Source organism: Bacillus rossius (genome assembly GCF_032445375.1).
Source record: "Bacillus rossius redtenbacheri isolate Brsri chromosome 4 unlocalized genomic scaffold, Brsri_v3 Brsri_v3_scf4_2, whole genome shotgun sequence".
NCBI lineage: Eukaryota > Metazoa > Arthropoda > Insecta > Phasmatodea > Bacillidae > Bacillus > Bacillus rossius.
Genome location: NW_026962011.1, coordinates 12,330,694 through 12,348,855, shown reverse-complemented (window position 1 = coordinate 12,348,855; position 18,162 = coordinate 12,330,694). Strand labels below are relative to the sequence as shown.

Below are 18,162 nucleotides of genomic sequence, written 5' to 3'. Positions count from 1 at the left end.
ACACCATCTTATTAACGAACCTCTAGTACAACATGACGTAGATATGAGCAATAAAAATGTAAATTTAATTTCTGCAACAGAAAATCAATTACTGAAATGTTTTTTTCTATAATATTTGTTGATTGCTTCGGAAGCAAAGGAGAAATTTAACGAATTTTCGTCAGTGATAAGTGTTGTATTTGACCAACTCTTATTTTCAAGTGCTTCTTAACAACCTTTATTAAAAATAATATGTTTTTAAATTCCTCTCTTAAATCTATATGTAAAGTTTAATTTAAAAAAAAAAAACAAGTTTTGTTGCTACTTGTTTTTGTAAGTTGGTTTAACATGTTCCTACATATTTCGCAGTGTAATAAATAAACATTTAAAGAAGTCTACTCTGTTACACTATGATTTGGATGAAGCATTTTACTGTTTTGAAAGTATGCAATAGCTTTTTGAAGAAAAGAGGAAATTACGAGGAATGTAAATAAATCTTGAATAAAATATTATTTATCAATTACAATTATTCATTCCTCAAAATTCACAAAACTCATTTCTTGGTATATATATATATATATATATATATATATATATATATATATATATATATATATGTATATATATATATACTTATTCATCTTGGTTCCAGAAAACTGACACAGTACCTACTAGACGAGATCTAATAAAATCAGGTCTTCATATTAATGTTGAATGTCAAATTTAGGAATTGTAAAATTAATCTCTAATAAATTACTAAAATTAATTAATTGTTATTTAAATTATTATTATATACCAACTAACTTGTGAAAAAGATACTGTTATAAACAATAACATATCGGAGTAAAATTAATGCTGTAAAATAATGTTTGTAATGCAAAGATTGAGTTAATTTTTTCCTTCGTTTTACAGGCATTACAAAAATAATCTATACTATAATAAAACAGTAGTTTTTTTCTGTCTGTCTGTTTGTACGCGGTGTTCTACGAAATTACTGTACGAATTTTAATGGGGTTTTCAAGTTAACTTGAGCGTAGCAGTGAAAGAAATATAAGCTTTATTTCATCAAAATCGGCTCAAGGAAAGAAAAGAAATCTTAATTTTATGACATACAATATAATCATTATAAGAAGCCATTAAGTTTTGCTATTGTAAGGAACTAAGTAGAGAGTAAGAAAAAATAAAATCCTGGCAGTTTGTAGTGTCGCCATATTTGTTTCAATTTATCAATACCCTTTTTGCAGAAAATCATGTTTCATAGACACATAAATAGTGAGTGTGTGTCATTTCTCTATGTCCACGAGGTCTCGCCGCGTCAATTTTCTCCTTGGGGCGAACCCGTCCGCTTAGTTAAATAAACAGCTTTTATCGTTGAATGATTTCATGATTTATTTCATGAAAATCTGCTCTCATAAAAAGTTAGTTTTATAGACATTCAATAGGTGTCTCTCTCTCTGAAAATCAATCTATGAATCATTACAGATTTATTTCCTTTATTCATATCAGGATCTTTGTTTGTTGTGGTTGCGTGTTTTTCTGGTAATTGTTACAATATGTAAGGTTGTGTTTGGTTGCAAGTTTGTGTTTTATTATTGTGTGAGTTTTCGGGTTGGTTTCCATCTCTTCAAGCTGCCAGCAAAGATAACAAATAATAGCTGAAAGGAATGAGTATGTGAAGTAGGTTTCATATTTTAATATTCACCAATGTTACACATTATCTATTTTCCAATTGGATACAACCAAAACATTATGTTTAAGCGTTTTATTTTTTTGTTTTAAAACTTTAAATCTGCATAGCTGCCGAGTACATGTTGAGAATAACTTCATACGCCTCCTACAAAACAATTCAGACAAGGAAATTGATACGAATGACGAAAGAGCAATCAATAGTTGCCTTTGTTCCATTCAAGATATTGTGTTTTCGATTGGGGGCAACTCCGTAGTGAATATGGCCTTCCTGTACCCTAAATTCTACCCGATCAACCACGCCTCAATCGCGAATATGTTGCTGAGACTAGCTACAATACTGCAACATTGACCACCACAGTAAATGACCAGTGTGGTCGTTTCAATCTAGAACAAATTGATATATTTCAAACAGTCATACGAAGCGTACTTCATAATGAAGGGAAGCTATTTTTATTGGACGCCCCCGGTGGTACTGAAAAAACCTTCGTGGCAACAGTAATTCTCGCTGAGATCAGGCGACAAGGTAAGATTGCTCTGGCAGTGGCTTCATCAGGAATTGCAACTACTTTACCCCCTGGTGGAAAAACAGCTCATGCTATGTTAAAAATTCCAATCGATTTAGACACTAATGAATCACCAACATGTTCGATAACAAGAAATTGTGATATGGCAAAAGTGTTACAAGATTGCTCGCAAATTGTTTGGGATGAATGCACGATGGCGAAAAACAGCAGTTGAAGCTGCGGACAGGACACTACGGGACATTAGGCGCGATGAAATGCCAATGGGGAATGTAACACTACTCTCTTCTGGAGATTTTCGGCAAACTCTACCAGTTGTAAGTCGAGGGACTAGAGCCGATGAAATCAAAGCATTACTGAAGAATTCTTACCTCTGGCCTCGAATAAAAAAACTGCAATTAACAATTAACATGAGAGCACAGCTGGGTGGTAATTTTCATGCGCAAGAATTTTCCGGTGTTCTATTAAAAGTTGGAGTAGGTGCCCTCCCTGAGCAACACGGTCAGGTGACGCTTCCAGAAATACTTGGCAGAGTCGTATCTTCAGAAGACGAACTCATACGTTCGGTATTCGGGGATCTGTCAAACATACAACATCAGGAACATACGTGGTTATGTGAACGTGCCATACTCACTCCAAGAAATGACCAAGCTGCTGCAATCAATGAAAAAATTTTAAACGAATTGAGTGGGGTTGATTTAGTTTACACATCGTTTAACATCGTCCTAAATCAGGACGATGCCAGTAATTATCCAGTTGAGTTTTTGAGTTCTCTCACTGCAAGTGGTCTTCCTGATCACAAAATTGTTCTCAAAGTCGGTGTTCCAATAATGTTTCTGAGGAACCTTACTCCCCCAAAATTGTGCAATGGAACCCGACTTAAAGTAACTGCTCTACAACGAAATATAATCGAAGCTGAGATTCTTACTGGATGTGGCTCAGGTGAAACTGTTTTCATACCACGCGTACCGATCATCCCGAATAACTTCCCTTTCGGGTTCAAGCACACAAGGTTTCCAATAGCAGTTTGTTTCGCGATGACAATAAAAAAGTCTCAGGGTCAGAGCCTTAAGGCAGCTGGTGTAGACTTAAGATCTGATTGTTTTTCTCATATGTATGTGGCTTGCTCGCGGGTCAGTTATGCAGACAATCTTTACATTCTAGCTCAAGACGGGAAAACAGTAAATGTGGTTTACAAAGAAATTTTATGAAGTGTCTTCCCGACATTACATTTGAAAGTAGAAACATATTTACCCAAAATTTAGGAAGTAACATATTTTTATTGCAAAGACTAAAATAGAGGTGAGAAAAATTATCATTTGTGAACATAAGAAAACTTCTACTTATAACTGTATCAACTGTTATGTTATAATGTTTAAATTTCTAAATGGTGCAAGATAATACCAAATTCCACGCGGAAAAAGTCGTGGGCAGCAACTACGTATGGTTATAGATAGGTATTGGGCTATGCATACAGATTTTTCATATGCTGCATAGATGCGAACATGTAAGAATAATCTACCTATCTTACTATAGTAAAACAGTAGTTCTTTTTCTGTCTGTCTGTTTGTACGCGATGTTCTACACAACTACTATTCGAATTTTAATGGGGTCTTGCGTATAACAGTCATTACTTAATTATTTGCCTTCAATGCAGTTACCTTATTTCACGTCCAGCGAAGCGGGCAGGTTCGGCTAGTAATAAATAAATATAGTAGAACCTTGTTTAACCGATGTAATTGGGGGGAGGGCTCAGAACTGTAACGAAAATCACGGATAATCGAATTCAAATGTATTTAGGTTATACAATACAAAAAAATATCGTAAGCAATTTATACAAAACAAATGTACACATATTACTTGTAATCCAGCCTAACACGGACTAGTATTTCTGTATTTATTCTCACGGGCAATTGTAGTCCGTTTCTTTGTCCGTTCTTTTTTTACTTTTAATACGTAGTATTTATTTTTACTCCTTTCTTGTCCCTCCCCTAATTAATTACACTTCGCGGGCTTTTTTGCTTCCCCCCACAAAATAAAGAAAGTTTCACTTTTTATTGAGAACTCGGTTATGTTTGTTATGTCTCCTTTTGTTGTAAATGAAAAATTAATGTGTTTAATTTTAATTCCAGATACATCAAACACATACAATATTACTGATACAGGTAAGGGCCAGTTAATTTTTTTTCTTAATGGTTATTATGTCTGCATTGTGTTAGAAAGTAGAAAGTTAAGGAATAAGTAAAATATTCTGCATGTATTAATATTCAGAAAAGGTTTATTTTCATATGTTATATGGTTTCAAGTAACTGAGTCCTTATTAGATTATATTAGTAGTATACGAATGGGGCGCCAGCGCCTGGGTTCTGGGTGTGATGCGAGGTGCCGAGCCACATCTCTGACGTCACGGCGACCATCTAGGATGGTTGTGACCTTGACCTTTGACCTTGACCTTGACCCCGGTGGCCATTTTGGATCCGCCATTTTGGATCCGCCATTTTGGATGACGACATTGTGTTCTCGAACTTTCCGGTGATGTGTTATCCGCCATATTGGGTTATGACGTCACCGTTGCAAATTTCGTTACGGTCGCCATCTTTAACTTTTTTATTTATTATTCGATTTTAAAGGATTTTTTTTTAAAAAATTGTAAAAAAATTCAATTAATAAAATTTTAATCAAAATATCGAAAAAACATATATTTACGACACGGAGTTCGGAGTCTTGGGTTCGAACCCGACGAGTGCAAAAAAATAAAAATGACGACCGATACTTCCCTCACAGTGACTGCTGGCATACTGACTCCCACCACTTTTTTCATAGCATATATATCATCCGGCAGTATGACTTCATGTACGCCATCTTGAAATTTGGACGCCATCTTGAAAATCTTTATTTATTATCCGATTTTAATGAAAAAAAATTCAAAATTCATCAAAAAATTAACGTATTTGAATTCTGTTTGATTATATCGATGTACGTCCTTGTTTCGATTCCCGGCGAGAGTAAACGGTCGATCCTTCCTCCATGAAAGCTACCTAGACTGATCTACCACCACCAGTACCAAGGTATATATCATCAACTGATATGACATGATGTCCGCCATCTTGTCTTCATCCGCTGGAGACCACCATCTTGTTTTCGTCTGCTGGAGTGTGCCGATACCATGTAGTATAATTATCTGGTCACCATACTTTTGTCCTCAACTGTTGACATTGAACATTGACCTTGGCCTTTGACCGTGACCTTGAAATTTGACCTTGACCTTGAACTTTGACCTTTACCTTGAAATTTGACCTTGACCTTGAAATTTGACCTTGACCTTGAAATTTGACATTGACCTTGAAATTTGACTTTGTCCTTGAAATTTGACTTTGTCCTTGTCGACCATCATGGATCCGACATTTTATGTTCAGTACATGCTACCAGGAGCGACCACCTGCTGGAGTACACCATCTTGTGTGTGTACTCGTATTATAGAGTACATTTCCATCTGGTTAATTTTATTCTAACCCGCTACAGTGCAGTAATCATTTATTACCGAGGTGCCCCCGCCATCTTGAAATTCGGACGCCATCTTGAAATTATGTAATAATGTAGCTAGAAAAGCGGGGAAAAAAATCCAAAATTCATCAAAAAAATCACTCATTAACTTACATAACGATTCGATCCACTACAGTCCTTGGTTCGATCCTCGATCGTTGCAATAATGTTTAATTTTATGAAAAAAAATATTAACTTCAATAAACCATGTTCAACATTCTTAAAGAGACTTTAAATCCTCTACTACCATCATCCTATCAGACATCAAGACCACCATATTGGAAATTCGTAATTGTAATGCTAGAGATTCGGGAAAAAGTTCAAAAATCATTAAATAAATTTGTAATCTATATACTGATTGATTAGATCGACTAAGGTCCTTGGTTCGATCCCTGGCCGATACAAAACAACTTTAATTTTAAAAAAGTACCAGAAAAGTGTAAGGTTCGAGAAATAAAACTCCACAAAGTCTTTTACAAACATAATATTTATTACACAATTTCTATCCTACTACAGAATCACTTGCGAAAGCCAGCAATCTTATAAACATTTAGCCCTGCATAGACATGCACCGTATGGAATAATACGCTAGTCAAATCAAGAACCATTTACAATAATACTAGAGTCAAATCTACAAATTAAAAAAGAGGATAATTTTATCGAAAAAAAAAATTCGATCTCTCCAATATACGCCAGGCTCTAAGAGCTACAATTCACGTCATCAGGTCCATCAACATTTTGCTCCTATGCTTCAATTGACCATTAGCTGCAAGTGCTCCAACAGCTCCCACTGCTCCAACTGCCTTTTCTTTCAACAGCTCCAATGATAATGGGCTACAATGATACGAGTCTAAGAGACTACGAGGCTACAAGGCTACGAATTTAAAAGAATCTAGCTGGTTCCGAGCTATACATGGCTGCGAGACTGCATGACTAAAAGACCGCATGGCTACGAAACTACATGTCTATGAAGCTACAAGGATACAAGTCTACTCGGCTCCAACACACAATGTACGCAATGTACGTGCAATACATACAATTTACACTAAATAAATGTAATGATTACACAGTACACACAGGAAACGGAACGTACACACAGTACACACAGGAAACGGAATGTACACACAGTACACACAGAAAATGGAACGTACACACAGTACACACAGGAAATGGAACGTACACACAGTACACACAGGAAACGGAACGTACACACAGTACACACAGGATACGTAATGATCACACATACAGTAGCGGAAACACACACACAGGCTTAGTTGGAAATCAGAATACAAGAAATAAAAACATTAAATTTTTACTTTCAATGTTTTATTACTTCTCAACATTACACAAATACAAGTAAAAGAAGCCATTATTGTATGTAGCCAGCTTTCCTCAGTTCTTTGAGTATGAACGATATTTCTTTGATGCACGGATAGTTTCCTGCACAAAGCGAGCCATGTAGAAGTCTTAGCCGGTCAACCAATATGTTTGGATTTTTCCATGATGTGTAATCAATCTCTTCTACCACCATCTTACTTGCTTGTTTATTAAAAATCCTTTAAAATCACAATCGTCCCACTGATCATAATAAGCATTATCAGATTTATTTATTATAACACGACGTTTCCATCGTTTCGGTCTCAGGACATCGCCACATTCTTCAATCTTGCCAGCTCTAGGTACTTCATCACAGTCTATGCCTTTGTCAACAGCCTCAGAGTCACTGTAACAATCACTGTAGAAGACATCCTCTTCACCCAGATTACCGTATGAATTCGCTATCAATGATGTCGAAGTGTCTTCATCGTCTTCATGCTTCCTTTTTAGGAGTCCATCATTTTTACAAAGAATGGAGGATCTACTGAATATAGGCTTGAATGTATTCTCACTTTTCACGGTGTTGATACTTCCATTAGTTTCAGTCTTCCCGAAGCCATTAGAATCCTTCAATTTATGTTCTTCCTCACGATCGGGAGAGCTAATACCATCACGCTCAGGACAAGGAAAATTATTGTCGTAATGCAGATCACTCTTCTTTAGTCTAGTGGATCCATCGGTGTCCTCTATGCCGTAAGTAGTCTTGACTTTACATGTTCTACCATGTATTTTTATGCTGTCAATTCGTGTTAACAACCTGCTACAATGATTACAGCTTAACATGTTGCGTAGTGGGTTTCTAGCACAATCATTCTTCTCATGACGTCTAGCATTCCTTCTCATGACAAAATCCTTGCCACAGTATCAACAGCGGCTTCCTTCCGATTCAGCTGCAGATAACAAACCATGATCCATGGTAGCTTCTGTGACTAATGTTAGATACAAACTGTCAGTTTTCTCCAATTGGAACCATTTCTTAAATATAATTTTTTAAATATTTCATCAGCGAGAGTTAAGTTATCTAATGCAAAGCAAATTGATGCAAGTAGTTCTGGCTGTCGTCAACAGATGTCGCCACGTGTTGCTTGCAGGTAAATAATATATATTTCATTAATGCGGGATGCGGAATGCTCACTATCGATCGCAAAGGAAGATTGGCTACGCTAGACTCTAAGGAGAAGGAAGTTCGTCCTTCCTGTTAGTGCTTCTTAGATTTCTCAGAGATTATTATTATTCGACTGAGTAATTTTTTTTTAATTTCCACCTGATAAAAATATTACAAGTGTTGATTAAGTAGCAGAAGTTCACTAATTAAATGCAACCTTGAATAAAAAAATGACATGCCTCATTAAGTAAAAAAATCCTTCATGCAGAGATCAAATTCTCATCAGTAACCAGAAGCACTCGGAGAAAACCATCAGATGCCTAGTCGGGAATAATCAGAAGCACCCAGATAAAACCATCAAAATATTGTCAAGAATAATCAGGAGCACACGGAGAAATCCACCATAATATTGTCAAGAATAAACGGGAGCACACGGAGAAAATCACCATAATATTGACAAGAATAATCGGAAGCACACGGAGAAAACCGCCACAAGTTTTCTATGATATCATAAAATTCCAAAAAAAATTCATAAAACATTAAAAATAAAAACGAAAAAAATTCAAAAACTGATTCTCGCTTGTACTAGAACTCTAACTTTGCACATCAAAGAGAAGTTTACAAGCCATAATCAGTTTTTGAATTTTTTTTCGTTTTTAGTTTTAATTTTTTATGATTTTTTTTTTTTTTTTTGGAATTTTATGATATCAATGAAAACTTGTGGCGGTTTTCTCCATGTGCTTCCGATTATTCTTGTCAATATAATGGTGGTTTTCTCCGTGTGCTCCAGTTTATTCTTGACAATATTATGGTGTTTTCACCGTGTGCTCCTGATTATTCTTGACAATATTTTGATAGTTTTCTCTGCGTGCTTCTGATTATTCCCGACTAGACATCTGATGGTTTTCTCCGAGTGCTTCTGGTTACTGATGAGAAGTTGATCTCTGCATGAAGGATTTTTTTACTTAATGAGACATGTCATTTTTGCTTTATTCAAGGTTGAATTTAATTAGTGAACTTCTGCTACTTAATCAACACTTGTAATATTTTTATCAGGTGGAAATTTAAAAAAAAAATTACTCAGTCGAATAATAATAATCTCTGAGAAATCTAAGAAGCACTAACGGGAAGGACGAACTTCCTTCTCCTTAGAGTCTAGCGTAGCCAATCTTCCTTTGCGATCGATAGTGAGCATTCCGCATCCCGCATTAATGAAATAGATATTATTTACCTGTAAGCAACATGTGGCGACATCTGTTGATGACAGCCAGAACTACTTGCATCAATCTGCTTTGCATTAGATAACTTAACTCTCGCTGATGAAATATTTAAAAAATTCTATTTAAGAAATGGTTCCAATTGGAGAAAACTGACAGTTTGTATCTAACATTAGTCACAGAAGCTACCATGGATCATGGTTTGTTATCTGCAGCTGAATCGGAAGGAAGCCGCTGTAGATATTGTGGCAAGGATTTTGTCATGAGAAGGAATGCTAGACGTCATGAGAAGAATGATTGAGCTAGAAACCCACTACACAACATGTTAAGCTGTAATCGTTGTAGCAGGTGGTGGTAGCTTTCATGGAGGAAGGATTGACCGTTTACTCTCGCCGGGAATTGAACCAAGGACGTACATCGATATAATCTAACAGAATTCAAATACATTAATTTTTTGATGAATTTTGGAATTTTTTTCATTAAAATCGGATAATAAATAAAGATTTTCAAGATGGCGTACATGACGTCATACTGCCGGATGATATATATGCTATGAAAAAAGTGGTGGGAGTCAGTATGCCAGCAGTCACTGTGAGGGAAGGATCGGTCGTCATTTTTATTTTTTTGCACTCGTCGGGTTCGAACCGAGGACTCCAAACTCCGTGTCGTTAATATATGTTTTTTCGATATTTTTGATTAAAATTTTATTAAGTGGAATTTTTTATTTTTTTTTAAAAAAATTCATAAAAATCGGATAATAAATAAAAAAGTTAAAGATGGCGACCGTAACGAAATTTGCAACGGTGACGTCATAAACCAATATGGCGGATAACACATCACCGGAAAGTTCGAGAACACAATGTCGTCATCCAAAATGGCGGATCCAAAATGGCGGATCCAAAATGGCCGCCGCGGTCAAGGTCAAGGTCAAAGGTCAAGGTCACAACCATCCAATATGGTCGCCGTGACGTCAGAGATGGACGTGACGTCAGAGATGTGGCTCGGCACCTCTCACCACACCCAGAACCCAGGCGCCGGCGCCCCATTCGTATACTACTTATATTAAAGAATAATTTTGAAAGAATATAATTTTAAGTAATATTTATTAATTTGTATTAACAATATTCAAATAAAATTTGGAATGTAGCTAATTCTACATGTAGATTTCAATCTTATTAACTATTTATAAATATAGGAAAAAATATTTATTACATAGTTGTTTTAAAAAGAATATATAATTACTTCCAATCTGTAAAAAAAATAATTAATAAAATTTGAAAAAAATAAATTGGAATATGTTTGAATCTTTTTGAACCAAATTATTGATTTAAACAAATTGCATTACTGTAAATTGTATTATTGTATACATATAATAGAGTTTTGTCATCTAAAACAGTTAATAGTTTTGTCATAATTGCATCCAATGTACAGACATTTTACCTCGATAATGTTTATTAATAGCATATATATAGGGACACCTGTATTAGGCGAATACATTTCGTGACAAGGTATTTCACAAAATACTGTAGCTCTTCTCCTGTGGTTATTGGCTGCGGTCGGTGAGAGGTGTCGTCCCGTTCTTGACGGGGCCAATGAGAATGTGGTCACCGTACTGCTGCACCCTCACAATTTTCCACGACTCTTAGAAAAAGCTACAGTGTTTTGTGAAATACCTTGACATGAAATGAAATCGCGAAATACAGGTGTCTCTACATATATATCATTTGAACTTGCTGTATATAAATAGTATAGAAACACATACAATTTAATTTACTTAGCGAAATTATAAAATATATAGCTTATAAATACAATTCACTCATAAATTTAGTATTGCATGTGACTTACTTAAGATATATTTACAATGAAATTAAAAAATTTCACTAAGCTAAAACCTTTGTATGTAACTATAAACCATAATATTTGGAGTGAATATGTTGAATTGAGTATAATAGTTATTTTACATGCTTGTTGTCAAACACCTCTGAATTGAAAATAAGTTGTTTCATTTCAAAACATTTCAGGGTATTTGAATTAAATTTTTCAATTTGATGCTATTTTATATGTAAAATTTTTTGATGTGTATTGACCAATAAAACAAAACATATGCGAGATCATCAATTTGACAAACTTTTTTAAGTTTAGTTTATTTACAATAAAACTACCTAATATTTTTTTAACATTATTGAATTTCTTTTGTTGCAGAATTTATTTTGATTGCTGTATATAATTTTAACACGTATATCCTCTACGGGTTGATCGCCATAGGATTTCTCGGGAACTTCTCCCTCCTTGTCGCCTTCTGCTGCCACAGAAATCTTCGCACCGGCGTGAACATCTACATCTTGAATATGGCCATCTCCGACATGGTATTCGTCATCTGCCTGACGCCCATAACCGTGCCGGAGGACAACATTAAGATACAGCCACGGGTCTTCCCTGAGAACAGCTTCTGCAACTTCGTCGGCAACGTCGCCCAGGCGGCGTCCGTGTACTCCGTCGCGGCGCTGAGCGTCGAGAGATTCCTGTCCGTGAGGTCGTGCGCCAGGGACACTCTCGTGCTGCCGAGGGAGCGAAGGAAGTGGTGCGCGGCGGTCGTCGCTGCCATCTGGGTCTTCGTCGCCGCTGCCAAGGTCTTGTTCCTGGTCTTCTCGGGAGATGGAAACTTGGGGCTGGCATACATCTGCATAGAGTTCACCCTAGGCTACGCCCTCCCACTCTTCATCATCGCCTTCTTCTGCGCTCTGACGGCGAGGACCTTGAAACACATCTCCGTCTCCGTTCCCGGGGAGAGTCGAGTGAAGCAGCTGGCTCAGCTGCGCGGAGCAATCCGAGTCGTGGTCATGCTCGTGGCGAACTACGTCCTGTGCTTCACGCTCGAGTACGTGCTCATGCTGTATTTCATCTTCATCGACCACATTAATATGGATTTATTAATGTATATTACCGTTTACTCAACGTCTGTTTGCTTTAGGTTCCTGCACTCCTGTATTAACCCTCTCGTCCTCTATTGTACCTGTTCCAAATGGCGTGTGTCGATAAACAAATGCTTCATTCATAAAAATAACCAATAAAAAGAATTATTGATAGTAAGTTTTATTATTAATATAAATTTAATTTGCAAATTCTAGTTTTAATTAGTCACCATTTTACTTTATTTAAGTTGTATTTTATATATATTTACCAAAACTAGAAAATACTAAATTTTCAGTTATATCTTATTTAATGTTCATAAATCCTTTTTTAAGATGGTTTTAATGTTTAATTTTTTTTTGGTTTTGATAAGTTTTAAAATGTAATGATGAGCATTCTTAATTTTAAGTAAATCAATTATTTTACTATGTGTAGTTTATTCCTCCTTTGTGCCACATATAATATTCAATTAATAAAATTTCTCGCCTTAAACTTGCAGTATTCAATTTTATGTGCTTATCTATGATTCTTAATTATTTATAGTGTCAAAAAAGCGAAGTTATAAAATGACCACTCCTAGCATTTCACAAGCGCACTCGGATATTTGTTTCATATAGGTAGTGTTTCAGGAAATATCTCCTCCCATTAGATTAAAAGCTTTTACAGTATATGCGTTTCAAAATTTGTTCAGATTAAAAAATAACTTCGTTTTACTTGCCTAGAAGTAAGCTGCATACAAATACAAATCACGTCTTTTGTAGTTTTTAAAAGATTCGTAAAGCATAACACAAACATTTTTTTTTTGTTATATTTCCTTTTGAATAAGTATATATATTTAACTCTGTACTGTGGATTATTCAATGGATGAATTTTTTCTTTGGTAATATTAGTTTGCATAAAGTTACAAATCGCCTTCTATGTATGTTGTATGTTTCAAGTAATTTTGGATATTATGGAGTAATAAAATAATTGTACCAGTATTTCAAAATATCAGGCCGTTAATAATCGTAAAAATAATTATATTTAGTTATATAACGAAGAACTAATATGCGGTGGCACGTAAAATAAAGGAAAAAGTGTTTTTCCTTCCCAGACCACGCCCTGGTTGTGGTTGGACACCCCTGGCTGCATACCCTGTCCAGCTAATTTAACTCGAAGCGACAGGCCGCCCTTGGGAGGCATTGCCTGGCTAAGGGGTAGGAGCGGTGAAGGGATGGGACTGGGGGGGTTAGAGGGGTTGGTGAGGGTGGATGGGCAGAGGGCGAGCGCCGGCAGGCAGTCCATGGGTCGGGACGACGCCTTGCGGGACATCAGAAGCTGCCGGCGTTCGCCCCGCCTTCTCTACAACCCCCGCCCGTCACAGAGGGCAGGGCTCTGGCGCCGACAGGCGTCGCTTTCGCCTGTGCGCGGCGGCGGAAGAATGCTCCGCCAAGCGTGACTGCTACGCCTGGGTATGGGTGGGAGGGGAATAAGGGACAAAGGTCCAACGAAGGGGGAAGGAGAGGTCACGTTTGCCGGGGTTGCATTTTGCGGCGGCCCAACTACAGCCGGCTGTAGCTTCCCTCATACCCTTTGCCACGATTTTTTTTAGCAGCTAACAATTATTTTTCCTTTCACTTCCGAAAAATAATGTGTTTTAAATCTCTTGTCAGTGTTTTATCTTTCTAGGTCTAAGTTTCTTTCTGGAACATCTATAGGCTGAGTTTCTGGAGTTAGTGTTAGAAATATAATTTAAAATTTTATGAAGCGTTAATGATCAGTGGCACCCGGAGAATAGGAAAGAGCTCCTAGAAAAACCGTAATTGAATTATTTTTCTGCTATTTACAAATCTTAGAAGGAAAAACGATTGCTATATTTTTATCATACTGTGTTTTTAAGGGTTTTTGGGAAACAATTTTTGTTAACTTACGAATGATTTGCAAAGAATTAAGGGTTTTGGACAAATTTTACATAAGAACAAACTTCATTTAACACGATTTCATGTTATCAATACATGCCAGAACCTACTTTAAAATGTTGCTTTTAATTTCCAAAAAAACTTAAAATACTGAGTATTTTTTAGTTAGATGAAAACCTTTTGAAAAAGATTAATTATGGTTATGTTATGAATTTGCTTAAAATCGTGATCAAACCCATGACACCATAGAAGCAAAATAATCTAGGATACTGTTCCATTAGGTTTAAGGGGTGCGTGCGCAGAAAAGGGTTGAAGGGGGGAATGGAAGGGTGGGGAAAATGACATCGCCGTCGGCGAGCGGTTTGCCTGTTCGGAGCCGGGGGATGATTGTGTCGTCGGAAACAGTTCGAGCGCGCGCGGCCGCAAGACTAGCAGTCGTTAACTAGGTTTCGAACGGGGACGTCTGGAAACGAACATCCGGGGAACCTAGCGACGCGAGGCGCACGGGCCGTCTCCCCCCCCCCCCCCCCCACCCAAGAAGGAGAATCAGCCGAGGAGCGCTGCTTGGGATTTCGGGCGGTGTCTGCGCATCGAACACTAGAACCGGGCGATCATTGCACCGCTGCTGTGGCGTTCTTGGAAAAATGGTTGCAAGTCGAACAGGCTTGGGTGTCTATGCACTGCAATGGCCGCCGTGCAATTGATTGCGCATATAGTTTGTTTTACAGAATTTGTCAATAATTGCCCAAATTTCATTGGATGACTTAATTTTTTTTTTAAATTTTAATGATTAATTTTGCACTTAAATAATACAAAAAAATATTCCAAGATGTTTAGCACACTCAAAAATTCTAGTAGTTTATGTTATCCTCAAAACTTCCATGTGTGTTTCCGCTGTTAAAACTATTTCAGTTGAAACATGGTCGGTGTTGAATTGTCTCTTTAATTTTTCATTTGAATATTTCTCTATTATAATGTTTTTATACAGTAAACTATTTGTACATACGTACATTTTATTATATTCTGTTTCCGGTATGTTCATATTTGTTGTGGAAAATAAAATTAGTAATAATACTAACATTTTCATAACTTCTATAATAAAGTTCGCCAGTTTTCGCGGCCAATGTCTGAAGTAGCTTGGCTTCTGGGTTGTAGCCGCTTCCATAATAGTTTTAGTAAAAAAATGTTAGTATTTTAAGACTTTTCTGTCTAGCTTGGCTTGCATTATTTTATGTAATAAGAAAGTGTTATTTAAGCTGGTTTTATGATAAAGGCGTAAACTGCAGTCTTATATTACACTATTTCAACACTGCCTATTGTCACTACGTGTAACCTTTTTACGGTTGTCTATTATGAAGTTTTACTCATTGTTATAAAAGTAAGTAAAATCAGTTTAATTTGTAATTGAATAGTTACCCTGAATGTAGATCTAACAAACAAAAATATTAATCTGTGGTTTTATTTGAATAGTAATCTATATTATGCAACTATTGTACGAGCCCAATTTCCTATATATTTTTTTTTTGTTTGTTGAATAATTGGTATTCCAGTGAAAACAGATTTAACTAGCAAGGATTATTTTTCTTTTTTATAAACAATGCGAATTTTTGTCTTATATCCATATTCGAGACAAATATTCAATTGTGCTCTTAACGAACACTTTATAATAGCATATGCATGTTATTCCAAAGTACAATTGTTTCTGAAATGGCGTCTTCTCCAATAGATGCCTGGTTTATGTTCGGAACCAAATTAAATTTTTATATTCATGCAAATATTTTAGAAGGACAATATAGGAAAGTCGTCAAAAGAACGGGCGACACATTCAGCAGCGCATTCTGGCGGCCTAGCCTGGACCTACGTTGTAAGCGCATTTGAGACAATGTTATTTTGCTAATTTTGAATGGACGTTTTTTCCTTGTTTTCTCCTGTTTAAGTTATTTATAATGACTGGAAAAGTTTGTGCAATGTTTGGTTGCAATAATTTCGATGTATCTAGCTATTAGAAGTCGTTTTTTAGTTTTCCGAAGGCTGAAACTATAGCCAAATATCTTAATAGGAACTACAATATTTGCTATAGCCATGTTTACTTGTGTATGGTTTACATCAAATATTCCTTGTCCACTGTTTAAAAATGATAGTGCCTTATTGGAAACAATGATACAAATTTAAACATTCAATGTTTTAAAAAAAAATTTAACCTTTTTTTAATAGAATTTTGTTTTTAAATTTTTATTGTATATTTTTTAACCAGAGCATTACCTAAAAAATAATTTAAATATCCTCAAATTTGTATTTTTTCGCTCTTCTCATTATCCTGAATGACTAGTATTTCAAGCAGTTTACCATAATTATTGATTTAAAAAGTTTTATGTTTGATTTTCAACATAAAAATAATATAAATTAGTTTTATGTTTGGTTATCTTAAATAAATTAAATTAATCTAAATATTTATAAGTGTTTAGTTGACTTCAATTAGCAACATTAAAAATACTTAATTTTGGTTCGGGACAAGTCATATTCATTTTTAAGTTTTTTTTTTTCACTTTAAGCAGTTCCCCGAGGAAATTTTTTTTAACTTTCACGGAATATTTATAAAATACTAGCCGAACCTGCCCGCTTCGCTGGACGTGAAATAAGGTAACTGCATTGAAGGCAATTAATGAAGTAATGACTGTTATACGCAAGACCCCCATTAAAATTCCTATAGTAGTTGTGTAGAACACCGCGTACAAACAGACAGACAGACAGAAGAAGAACTACTGTTTTATTATAGTAAGATAGACAGATTATTCTTACACGTTCGCATCCATGCAGTATATGAAAAATCAGCATGCATAGCCCTATACCTATAACCATACGTAGCTGCTGCCCACGACTTTTTCCGCATGGAATTTTGTATTATCTTGCACCATTTCGAAATTTAAACATTATAACATAACAGTTGATACAGTTGTAGTAGTTTTCGTATGTTCACAAATGATAATTTTTCTCACCTCTAATTCAGTCTTTGCAATAAAAATATGTTACTACCTAAATTTTGGGTAAATATGTTTCTACCTTCAAATGTAATGTCGGGAAGACACTTCATAAAATTTCTTTGTAAACCACATTTACTGTTTTCCCGTCTTGAGCTAGAATGTAAATATTGTCTGCATTACTGACCCGCGAGCTAGCCACATACATCTGGCCGTGGGAAAAACAATCAGACCTTAAGTCGACACCAGCTGCCTTAGGCTCAGACCCTGAGACCTATTTATTGTCATCGCGAAACTAACTGCTATTGGAAACTGTGTGCGCTTGAACCCGAACGGAAAGTTATTCGGGATGATCGGTATGCGTGATATGAAAACAGTTTCACCTGAGCCACATCCAGTGTCGGGTTCCATTGCACAATTTTGGGGGAGTAAGGTTCCTCAGAAGCATTATTGGAACACCGACTTTGAGAACAATTTTGTGAACAGGAAGACCACTTGCAGTGAGAGAACTCAAAAACTCAATTGGATAATTAGTGGCGTCGTCCTGATTAAGGACGATGTTAAACGATGTGTAAACCACTTCAGCCCCATTCAATTCGTTTAAAAAATTTTCATTGATTGCAGCAGCTTGGTCATTTCTTGGAGTGAGTATGGCACGTTCACATAACCACGTATGTTCCTGATGTTGTATGTTTGACAGATCCCCGAATACCGAACGCATGAGTTCGTCTTCCGAAGATACGACTCTGCCAAGTATTTCTGGAAGCGTCACCTGACCGTGTTGCTCAGGGAGGGCACCTTCTCCAACTTTTAATAGAACACCGGAAAATTCTTGCACATGAGAATTACCACCCAGCTGTGCTCTCACGTTAATTGTTAATTGCAGTTTTTTTTATTTGAGGCCAGAGGTAAGAATTCTTCAGTGAAGCTTTGATTTCATCGGCT

At 36.1% G+C, this 18,162-nt stretch overlaps 1 protein-coding gene across 1 annotated transcript in view; it reads left to right on the top strand.

Moving 5' to 3' along the window:
* LOC134541796 (neuropeptide CCHamide-1 receptor-like) overlaps positions 1–12,578 on the top strand; it is a 60,621-nt gene extending 48,043 nt beyond the window's left edge. The window contains exons 5-6 of the mRNA XM_063385478.1: positions 4,322–4,354; positions 11,634–12,578. Of these exons, the coding sequence (XP_063241548.1) occupies positions 4,322–4,354; positions 11,634–12,502 (902 nt within the window). The 3' untranslated portion in view covers positions 12,503–12,578. The remainder of the gene's footprint in view (positions 1–4,321; positions 4,355–11,633) is intronic.
* Positions 12,579–18,162: the final 5,584 nt, after the last annotated feature.